The sequence below is a fragment of the Panicum virgatum genome, chromosome 7K, assembly GCF_016808335.1.
Source record: "Panicum virgatum strain AP13 chromosome 7K, P.virgatum_v5, whole genome shotgun sequence".
Classification (NCBI taxonomy): Eukaryota; Viridiplantae; Streptophyta; class Magnoliopsida; order Poales; family Poaceae; genus Panicum; species Panicum virgatum.
This window is the reverse complement of record NC_053142.1, coordinates 5,042,609-5,054,057: the sequence shown is the minus strand read 5'-3', so window position 1 is coordinate 5,054,057 and position 11,449 is coordinate 5,042,609. Positions and strand designations below refer to the sequence as shown.

The window sequence follows — 11,449 nt, the reverse complement described above, 5'->3', positions numbered from 1 at the left end:
CCTGTGGCGTGGCCGCCTGCCGTGCGTCAGCCTGAGATGGGCCACCACGATCTGCTGGCGAATCTTGCCAACCAGGTGCTGGCGCTGAATCCGGAGGAGATCGCCTGGGCGTTGCAGGTGCAGGCGAATCGGTGGCAGCGGGCGGATCTGCTCCGGTTTCTGTGCCGGTGCCCTGAAAACCAACAGAAACTCCTTCCTGTATGAAATAACGGCTGTTTTCCCTGAAATTTGCACCATTATCATCAGTATCGCAAGGAGTATCAGTCATGTGATCAAGTGGTTGCTCCCGTTGATCAGATGGGTTGGCAAGGTGGTCAGGGAGAAGGAGGATTTGAGAACAAAGAAGGGCACCAGCATTAGGATGCAACTTGGAAAAAGGGAAGATGTGTTCATCAAAGATAACATCCCTGGAGATGTAAACACGTCCTGTGCTAATATCAAGGCACTTGTATCCTTTGTGAAGGTTGCTATACCAAGGAAAGCACATTGTTTAGACCTGAATTGGAGTTTTTTTTGTGTTGTATGGCCTTAGATTGGGCCAATAGGCCGACCCAAACACTCGTAAAAAGGTATAATCAGGCTTCTTGTTGTACAGGCGTTCTATCGGTGTAGAAAAACCCAAGAGTCTGGTAGGGGTGCGGTTAATAAGATATACTGCAGCAATGAAGGCATCATCCCAAAATTTAAGAGGCATAGAGGCATGAGCAAGGAGGGCAAGGCCAACTTCAACAATGTGATGGTGTTTGCACTCGGCAGACCCATTTTGTTGATGTGCATGAGGGCATGACACATGATGAGTGATGCCAATTTTAACAAAGAATTGATCTAATTTTTTGTATTCGCCACCCCCAATCAGTTCGCATAGAAATAATTTTATGGCCAAGAGATCGCTCAACAAGAGTTTCGAATTCTTGAAACTTTTGGAAGACTTCAGATTTGTGCTTGAGCAAATAAATCCAAGTAAACTTACTGAAATCATCAATGAAACTGACATAATAGTTCTTTATGCCTACTAAATCAATAGCAGGACCCCATACATCTGAGAAAACAAGCTCGAGAGGGGCAAAAGATTTATTCTGGGACCTAGAATAGGGAAGCTGATGACTCTTGGCTTGCTGGCAAGCATCACACACTGACTCATGACTACTAGAACTAGAGGCACATGGCAATTTATTTTTGCTAATGACCTAACGAACAACAGGAACGGCAGGATGACCCAAACGACGATGCCATGTGTCCATGGAGACCTTGGTGGCACTGCACACAACCTTCCCTGGGTGGCTCGAGTTGGATGGAAAGGGGTAGAGGCCACCAGTACATCGGCCTCGAAGGATCGTTTTCTTCGTGACCTGATCCTTAACAAGAGAGAATTGAGGATGGAATTCAAGATACACATTATTGTCAGTGGTGAAACAATGGACAGAAACAAGATTTTTGGTGGCAGCAGGAACATGAAGCACATTTTTTAGAAGAAGAGTCCGATCAGGGGCATGCAATGCACCATGACCAACATGACAAATACTCATACCTGTTCCACTCGCAGTGTGGATCTGCTCACCACCATGGTACTTCTCACGCATGGAGAGCTTGTTCAGTTTGCTGGTGATGTTGTCGGTGGCGCCGGTGTCGGTGTACCACGCAGTGTCCACATTGTATGCACCATGGGCGGCGTTGACGTGCTTGTCGTCGGGGACGTAGTTTTCATCAAGGCGGTGCCAACACTCGATGGTGGTGTGACCAACCTTGAAGCACACCTGGCAGCGAGGACGCTTGGAGGAGCCTCCGCTGGTGTTGTTGTTGTTGGAGAGCCGAGGGGTGTTGTTGGTGTAGCCCCCTTGGTTCCGGTTGCCGCCGCCTCCATGACCGTGCTGGGGAGCACGACCACCGCGGCTGTCACCGTGACCCCCACCGCGACTGGCCACGTTCACAGAGGATTGAGACCCCCTAGAACATGGCAAGTCGCTGCTCGAAGCTGAGGAGTTGAGACAGGAGATCTGCGAAGGAGGTTTCATCGGATTGGGCGAGGATGGCGGTCATGACAGGATTGTACTCCTGATCCAAACCAGTGAGGATATACCTCACCAGTTCATCCTCGCCAATGGGCTTCCCGGCGCACGCAAGATCATCTGCCAAGGACTTCATCTTGGAAGTGTACTTAGTAATGGACATGTTACCTTTCTGAGTTGTAGCCAGCACAATGCGCGTGTTGACAGCCCTCGCGTGTGAATGGGAAGAGTGGATCTACTCCAGCGCGCCCCACACCTCGGACGCCGACTTGTACAGCGCCACTTGAGAGAGAACATCTCTGGTGAGGGAGGAGAGCAAGTAGGCGAGCACCTACTGGTCCAGCGCGAGCCATCTTGCATACTCCGGGTTGGGCTTGGCAACGTCCTTGCCGTCGGTGCCCTTCTCCTGGATGGTATTGGGAGGGGCGACTTTGGTTCCATCTAGGAACCCTTGGAGCTGCGCACCACGCACAACAGGAAGGATCTGAACTTGCCAAAGGGCATAGTTCGATCGAGTGAGCTTCTCCGTGATGGGTTGGGCGAAGGAGGCCGGTGGCTCCGGCGTGGATGAGGAGGAGCTCGACATGGGAAGGGATGAGATGGGTAGATGGATGTATGTTGGAGGTTATGCTCTGATACCATGTGAAGCAACCTATTGGGAAGCGTTGAACCCCTTTTGGGGCCGCACCTTTGTTTATATGGGCAGGGAATAGCCCCCTGTGTGGCTTACAAGTCTATCGAGTCCTCATAGGATATGGCCAAGCAACTACCTATGGATAAGTACAACAAACTCTAGATCTTATACAACAACCAGGCTAACAGCCTACACTCGACCATATCCTCAAGTCCTCGAGATATACATGAGGGAAACTAACTCTATCTTAACAGCCATCACAGCTACTCGTCAGCCTCGTCACCTTGGTCCTTGTCATCGTTGGCGGCGTGTACTTCAAGCGCCATTGCTGGCAAAAGATCTTCGGCCCCTTCGACCCCGTCGAGTACACCATCACCATCGCCGCCGTGTCCGGCCTCGACCCGGCGACGGACCTGCAGGCCCGGCCGCCACTCCTCAACCCGGCGTTCAACCTGACCCTCCGCATCGCCTCTCCGACGACGGCATGTTACAGCCAGTGCATCGACGCCGGCACGACTGTGGAGGTGTCCTACCTCCGCTCCGGCGTGCCTCTGGCTACCGGGCCCGCGCCTGCATTCTGCGTGGACGTCGGCGAGCAGAGGGAGGAAGGCTCCATCGTCGCGTGGGGCGAAGGCGTGCGCCTGCCGGGGTTCGTGCTCGACAGCCTCGCCGCAGACATGCGCAATGGAACGACCGAGTTCGGCATCAAGCTGGCGGAGCCGCTGCCGTACTGCGGCAGCCGCATGAGCTACTGGTCGAGCATAGTTAGGGTGCTCTCGTGCCGTGCATAGATCGGCGGCGGTCCTGCTCCATGTAGTTTTTCCTAGGAAAGAGCCTCCGTTCCAGTACCACGCGTCCCGGCAGGGACTCTGGCTTATCTGTCCCAATGCCAACGCAGTGATACAGCATGTCGATGACAATTTTCCTTTTCAATCAACGACAATTCAACCTTTCTTCAATTGTAATGATTATACATGCATGGCTGGCATCTTTTGCGATTGTCATGCTTGATGACAAATTGAATTTTTTATGTCCTCGTTCATGCTTGTTCATGCTTGTAATTAGTTTAGTTTGTCATCAAGTTGTCATTAACCCTTGTTAATGCTTGTAATTAGTTATGCTGCTATCACATGACGCAGGCACCACCTCCCACCCAGGGCAGCGGGATTGCTCACAGGCATAGAATGTTGAGTAAGTGATAGTACATGGATATATCTTACCTCTTTTATAACTATCCGGATAGACGTAGAACTAGTTGTAGTATAAGAAAACTACCCGATTTGGTTGTAGATGGACTCCAATAGTACTCGGTTAGGACTTTCCATGTAACCCTGTCCCCCCAGAGTATATAAGGGCGGGCAGGGACCCACTCAAAATACAACATCTAATGCAATCCAAGCAACCACATAGGATGTAGGGTATACGCACCTCACGGCCCGAACCTGTTTAAATCTTTGTGTTTCTTGCACCATCGGTTTAGTCGATCCCTTGCCTACAATTCTACTGCTAAGGGAATCCCTGAGCAGGCTTGACGACTAAATACCGACAGCTGGTGCGCCAGGTACGGGCAATAATGTTGTGTTTTGAGGTGCAATGATGTTTGTGTGCATGACCTTTGGATGAAATCATTACCTCCTGACAGTTATGTTGTGTCAACAACAACGGTGTTGTTTGGATGTTGTTCTCTTCCCTTGAGGTGTTGTTGTGGTGCTCGATCACCAAGGTGAAAAACCTAACTCACTACTACAATTCATGATTAAGCGAGACACTTAAAAGATTGCTCAGAAGCGGGCAGGCCGGCGGCCTGGCCAGGCCGCCGGCCGTACAACCGCCTCTGTTAATGCATTAACATAGGACAGTTTCGTTACAACAACCGCTTCTATTATTAAGCATTAATAGAGGTTGTTGCCCGATTGCCTTAGTAATGCTTGATTAACAGTGACGATAGGTCCAAGGTGTTTACTATGACCGCCTCAGAAAACCCATTTTGACTGTCTCAGTTAAGTTTACTGTAGTAGTGACTCTGGCTCGTCGGAGGGGCGGCGATAGCGTCTTCACTGTTGTGATTTCCCTAGAGGCATCGCCTTGTTATTAACTACCTACGTTGAGTCTATTTCTATGATTTTTATTGCTGGCCAACAGATTACCACATCAAGTTTCTAAGTATATGAGATGCGATGGATTGTATTATTATAAGACATTGTAAGGTTAGAACCTGAATGAAAGAAGGTTGAAGCTTGATAACTCTTCTAGTTTTATTTCATTATTTTATTGTCTTTCTTGTATTTTTATTCTCTCATTTTTTAGGTTTAGATCTAAAGAACACTTCTAATCCTTAGTTGTACATATGCATCTTATATGGATATAGTAGGTCAGTTTTATCCTCTATCTATAAAATAACGGATTGGAGTTCAAATCAGGATTCCTCATATTTGTTCACGTAGGATATTTAATACCTACCTGTTCCGACTACGCAAAAATCTAGCGTCAGACAACCACGTCCCGCTGGCTTGTCCCGCTGGTTTTATTGGGCTGCTTTCTGAGATGGTCATCATTTGGTTTTGTAGGTAACGGATTGAGAGAGCATTGCGCAACGGTTTGGACCGAGCTGCTAGCAAGAATACTGTGGGTTCAGACTGGAACCGTAGGCCCAACTGAAACCAGAAGCCGGGCCAGGTTGTTCAGGTTGGGCTCGTAAAAGCCAGAAGTTTTATTTGAGGCCCGCCTGCACCGAAATCCTATACATCTTCTAAATGAAATTTACTTTTTTATCTTCCAAATTTTGAGATTGTCACAAACGAGATAAACAGCTAGGATGAAAAGTTCACGCATGCCCGGTCAGCGCAGAGAGCATGAGCGGGTGTTGCACTGGTTGCTGCCCTTTGTCACGACACTTGTCTCAATAGCTGAATGGAGAAGGTCAAAAGAAATATAAATATGAATATCAAATTTCTTAATGTGATTTCTCTCAAACCATTAAGTTTTTCTTAGATCCATTTGCATAATATTATTGCATCAAATTAATGGAACAAAATAAGATCCAATATGAATTTTTTTATTTTTCTAAAAAATTCAACAAATATATATGTATGCACATACATACATTCTATATATATACTAAAAAATGATTGGGAGAAAAATCTTTGATGCGACCTTAGCCCTCTCCCCGTGGTGGCTCTGCCGACCAATTCTATCCGTCCGATCAAAGAAGTGCTCTGTGCGATTCCCCAACGGCATCGTCCCCCTTCGCACGCCATCCACCAGCGCGTCCACCCGACGGTTCCGCTCCTCCTGCGCATCGCCCTGCCCCCATCCGCTCACTGCCGCCCCTCCTTCCTGCTCGCCATCCCCGACGCTATTCCAGCGAATCATCCATCAAATCGCGTTGCTCACTGCCCCATTGTGCCACTCTGGGACTCGGCCTCGACGGTCTCCAGGACAGGGTGCGTGATCCCCGTCCTCTTCATCGGCGATGAGGACTGATCTGCTTGTGTCCCAATATGATTGGGGTTTCTAGAGTTGGAGTTGGAGTTGGCAATGTCCTGGATCTTTTTTTCTTAATGCATTCTTGTGTATCAGCATTATAGATACCTTGCAGAATCTTGTGGAACAAGCAGGACCAAAATAAAGAGGATGGTGTAATAAGTTAATAAAGATTTTCTTATCTAAGATTTAGCTATTACTGTGTTGTCAATATGAGCTTCTCTTCAATGCCCATGGGTATTATTGATTGGATAATCATGCTTCTCTATTGATATCTTATCCTTTGTCATCTATATCAATGACTTCAGGTACGTGCTGGTTGGCCACATCTTTGATGTCTATAAATTATGATCTTTTTAAACAAATATTATGTGTCTCGTGCTATAAATCTTTTAGTTGCTCGTAGCAACGCATGGGCACGAACCTAGTGAAATATAATATTTCAACATTTTTAATATACTACTTCAATATTTCTAAAAGTCATTTCAACAGTTAAAGTATCAAATGTTGAAGTAGTTTTCGTAAATGTTGAATCTTTTTTATGGATTGTTGAATAAGGTTTCCTATATTGTTTATGTAGGACTTTTCCATTAAATAGATTTAGCTTAAGGGAGAAAATGAGAATAATTGCCAAAAAAATCTGGAGAATTCTTAGAAAATTCAGAAGATGAGTAATTATATTCAAAAATATATTCACAACCCAAAATAGAAATTTTGAGGTGTGACACCGCCGTCCTGGGTTGTTGGGGATCACCATATCTGTAGTAACGTATACACTTTATTTTTTAGAATTATACATTAAAAATGGAAGGAGTATTTTTCATCAATATATACTTTTTATTATACACTGTTTCTTAGAATTATATATTGAACTATAAATATCTTACCAGTAGAAAGAACTGGTGATGTACATCCATTGTAGAGCATGAGTCCACCAAAGTACATGCTATGCTTCTCTCGCACTAGTTTAAACTGACCAGCATGTTCTACAACAAAACAAGAGGCACACACGCAGCCTCCATCTCTCAGGCACCATCAGCACCTAGTCCACTCACCGTAACTGGAGCTGAACGTTCCCCCGCCGTGCATCTTTGCGAACTCCACGACGGCCCTCCGTACGGAGGCATCCCAAGCCTTTGCGATGTCCAGGACAGACATGGGATCTGGGAGTCCATAGAGGGCCTGCCGGAAGGCTATGTCCAGCGTGCCAGAAATGTCATTGAACCTCTTCCTGCAGCAAGTCGAGTTGCATCTTAGTAATGGACAACAACATGCTGATGATCGATACACTATTAGTTTTTGAGAATTCTGCCTGAACTCACCTCATTTGCTCATCACCCTGGTCACAGACAAACCTAGGAGAGCTTCTTGGATAATCTGCGGGGACCAAGAGCTTCACGGGCATGACGATACACTGCACAGATAAAGTCTATCAATATCACAGAAATTTTATGCAATGTGTCGTAAAATAGGCAGTAGGCTTGACGGCAAGAATACCATTCCACCAGGTGTTGCAAAGAGCGATGCAAGGTCTGGTGCGAGTGATGTGGCAGTGTAGAAGAGCTTGATCAGTGTCCCACCACTGCTAGAGGAAATCGCATCTGTTCCATAGTCATCGGCGATGCTGATAAAGGTATCTAACAGCATGCTGTTTGCAGAGTTTATTTCATCTAACAGAGTATCCTTAGCATTCTGCAATAAAAAGTTTGAAAAAAGTGAGACTGCTCATGTTGTTTGTAGAAATATGTTGCAACTCATAAGAGAGCAGAAATTGCCTCATTAATAGCTTCAGAAAACAAAGATAACGTGTTTCAGAAAAAATAGGAAAGGAAAGCAATGATCGCTCATGTTACCTGTGTTTTTTGCCTCCTAGCACCGCGTTCTGCACTATATTCAGCCTCAGAGGCAGTGCAATCAAATGTCAAGCAAATTGCACCCATGATGCCCTGTGGTGCTGATTCAGAATACAATGATGTACTTTCCAAACCACGCTTCCTTTTGTTCGCAGTGCTAGATCCACACTGCTCTGAGAAGAATGACCAATCCTCAGATGTATCCATTTCACTCTGTTGTACCCAATTGTTCATGTTGAGGACTGAGCGGAGGGAATTAGCTGCGCTGCAAAGCATTGCTGGCGATGAAGTTCGCACCTGAAGATAAGTCAAATAATAAGTAAAAGAATTCCAAATACAAATTATTACCAATATGATCAATGTTGCATGCTTACCGCATCAAGTAGGCGATCAATGGATTTCTTAGCCACCGGTATTTCATTTCCAGGGTGCTCGTTATCCTTTGCTTGATCATCTACAGTTTCTGCCAGAAGTGATGAGGCTTGCATGATTGGTTTAATGGTAGTGACCTGTTTAATACAATTTTCTGCAGTTGTTGCTGTTCTTCCTACCACTGTCTGTGCACTGGTAGTGGCTGAGATGTCTTGTAGTAGTAAGGCAGAAAAACTCTCGAAGTTGTCAGATGGTGTAGGGTGCACTGAAGGACAGGACAAAGCAACTGGATCACAACCTGAATTGGTAACGGATGAAGTGGTTTCTATAACACTAGGCTTGGCAAAGGTTGATGATGGCAATGATGATTTTGCTGAAGCACATGGTGACACAGCTTGTATAGAAGTAGATTCGGTAAATGATGATGGCAACATAGAGTTTACTGAAGCACATGACACTTTTACAAGACCTGGCTTGGCAACTGGTGATGGCAAAGTGGACTTCACAGAAACTGAGGATGAGGTTGTAGGTTTTGCATCCCTAGGCGTAGAAATGTGTGATGGGGATGTGGACACCAGAGAAGCATAAGGTGAAGAGACTTTTACAGGGCCTGCCTTGATAGCAAATGAAAGTGTCTGTGTGCAACACTCCTGAAGCTTATCGATTGGCAAAGACTGCAACGATCCTCGTGTCTTTTCAGGGAAACAAGAGCTTTCTACTCCTAACAAGCTGTTGCTATTGATTTCTTGAGCTGCTGGTGTCGTAGTGATAGTATCCTTCATCAACTGGGAATTTACAGGTTGTTCTTGCTGATTTTGATGGCTACAATACAGAAAGAGAAAACACAAAGAAAATGTATAAATTTGTCATATAAAAAAATGAGAAGGAATCTGAATCATTTTGAAAGTTGCTAATTTAAAATATTTTTGGAAAGGAGATTTAAATATGAAAATGAGAAATTACTAGATAATGCAGCCTAAGAAGCCCATCACATAATTTGTACTTTCTTCATTGCAATTCAATGTCATGGTCACACATCATCAGGAACCCAATATTTCACAGTAGTTCTTATAAAACTATTAAAAGGCAAGTAGCATTTTATACCGACCATGTACCACCACTGGAAGGAGCCTGATCACCAATAAGATTGATTATTTTAGGCTGCCCTTGAGAAATCTGGCACCTATTTCTTGCATCCATCGTTAGATGTTTACTTCTCCTGTAGAAACCTAGTAAATCTTGTATGGACTTCAAAAACTTGGAGAGCTGCCCCCTGAGGTTGTCAGGGATGCTGCTTTTTTGTAGCAGTAAGAATTTCACCATCAGTTTTGTTTTCTGCTTCAAGTGTAATCTATATCTGTATTGTTGAGCTCTTTCATTGGGTAATGAATCAAGCTGCTTCTGTACAGAGATGGAACAAAGGAATGTGAGAGATTTTGGTGCACTAAGGATATCAATAGATGAACATTCATAAGGGTCAAAGTTTGAATATGAAAATAAAGGACCTGTGAAAGTTTTGGAACAACAATGGCTTTATCCAGTTCCATGAGCTCTGAAAGGTAAGCATCCTTTAGTGGCTTGATCTGAAATCCATGTAAACAGATGATTATTGACATTCAACACTATGTAGCAATGCTTATATTATTAAAAGGCAAGACAGAGATCTGATATGTGATCAATCAAACTACAGCGATCATAAATTCTTGTGGTAGCATGATATATACTTTATAGATACAGATGGGCATGACTGACAGATAAAAAAAGCTCATAGAAAAATAAAGACTTGAGAGAAAATCCTTGTCTCAGCCTGAATATACGATATGTCAAAAAGATTATTCCCACCTTCTGAAACATTTCCTCCCTCCAATCAACTTCTCCAGCACTTCCCATAGTTGCTGAAAATGACAAACAAGATGTGAACATCTGTGATGAGTTAACAAATAAAAGTGAGGAATTGACCCAGCATCATGCCATACACAATTTATTATTCATAATGCAGGTTGGAAAAGCTAAAGTTTGAGAGATCATACAGAACAAGATGTTTTGCTGACTGGCAGTGATCAGCTGCTGAGGTATGGCCATAGGCTGAGATTCTATTTCGATATGTTCACTGAGTGCCTCTTGTTCATGCATTCTCAACGTTGACCGTAATCCAACTGTTACCCCAGGTTGAGCATTCCGTACTCCAGGATGACCATTGTGCACCTTAGTGATGTTGGTTTGTTGTGCCACCCGCATTTGGTACTTTAAATGTTGCCTATCCGTCTGTTGTTGGTTTAACCCCAAACCTTTTTGATTCACCATCATGAGTTCCTTCGGCAGCATACCATTTTTCACGAAGGGATTCTGCTGAACATTTGGTTGAACAAGTGGCTGTCCATGTGGCTGTGTAATGTTTATTGGGTTACGTCCTGAAAAGTCTGAGGGCTGCATTTGCAAGGCTAGTTCCTTCAACTTTTCAGATGCAACTGGTGCTACCATCTGCTGACTGAGTTGGACACTTGGTGCTGATGGAGTTGTTGATGCTTGTCGCGAGTTAAGAGTCTGATCTGGCTTTCTTGTAACCTCTGGATGTTCTTGCTTAACCTTGACGTGCATGTTTTGCGCTGAAGGACAAACCACGTTCTGGTTTGGCACTAGGCTCGAAACTAAAGATGTCATAGGAAGGCCTTGCAGCTGAGAAGGTTGACTTCCTTGAGTAGAAATCGATGGCACTTGTGCAGTAATTGATGAATTACCTCCATTGATTGCATGAACAACTGCATTAACTGGACGCATATGGCTTCCCATTTGTACCTGGTGATGTTGGATTGAAGCAGAAGGCTGCAAAAGTTTTTGCTTTTGTTTTAGCTCCAGAGTGGCCAACCAGTAAGATACTCTCCTAAGATAATCTCCCTGTAAAAATGACGAAACTACATTATACTCCATGGTATGAGATAAAACAGATGAAACGGGAGCCAGAGGAAGAAAACACATAGCTGACAGTTTTATTTCATTTTCACCATATACTACTTGCATTCATCAGTTAATTTTAGTACTGATATGCAAACTGCATGGCTAACATAGTAGATCTGAAGCTCAAATGCACACGAAGCGTGCCA

At 44.6% G+C, this 11,449-nt stretch overlaps 1 protein-coding gene and 1 non-coding gene across 2 annotated transcripts; both read right to left on the bottom strand.

The window, feature by feature from the left end:
- Positions 1-1,964: 1,964 nt before the first annotated feature.
- LOC120643237 lies at positions 1,965-2,103 on the bottom strand. Its single transcript, XR_005662925.1, has one exon. It is a non-coding gene; the product is annotated as a small nucleolar RNA Z247 (small nucleolar RNA).
- Positions 2,104-6,029: 3,926 nt separating this feature from the next.
- On the bottom strand, positions 6,030-11,209 carry LOC120639864 (probable mediator of RNA polymerase II transcription subunit 15c). Its single transcript, XM_039915794.1, has 10 exons — positions 10,400-11,209; positions 10,191-10,243; positions 9,854-9,931; positions 9,457-9,749; positions 8,351-9,170; positions 7,977-8,273; positions 7,621-7,815; positions 7,446-7,537; positions 7,179-7,354; positions 6,030-6,196 (listed from the first exon to the last, which is right to left on the bottom strand). The coding sequence occupies exons 1-10, from the start codon at positions 11,136-11,138 to the stop codon at positions 6,030-6,032; spliced, it is 2,910 nt and encodes a 969-aa protein (XP_039771728.1). The 5' UTR covers positions 11,139-11,209.
- Between the last annotated feature and the right edge of the window lie 240 nt (positions 11,210-11,449).

Bases quoted from the DNA above. Each gene is read 5' to 3' on its own strand.
- LOC120639864 (XM_039915794.1), bottom strand. From the start codon at position 11,138: ATGGGAAGCCATATGCGTCCAGTTAATGCAGTTGTTCATGCAATCAAT. The intron at 7,538-7,620 runs GTATTCTTGCCG...TTATCTGTGCAG, and splicing joins TTGCAACACCTGGTGGAATG to TGTATCGTCATGCCCGTGAA. The intron at 6,197-7,178 runs GTGAGTGGACTA...GAATGCATTAAG, and splicing joins AACGTTCAGCTCCAGTTACG to AAAAAAAGATCCAGGACATT.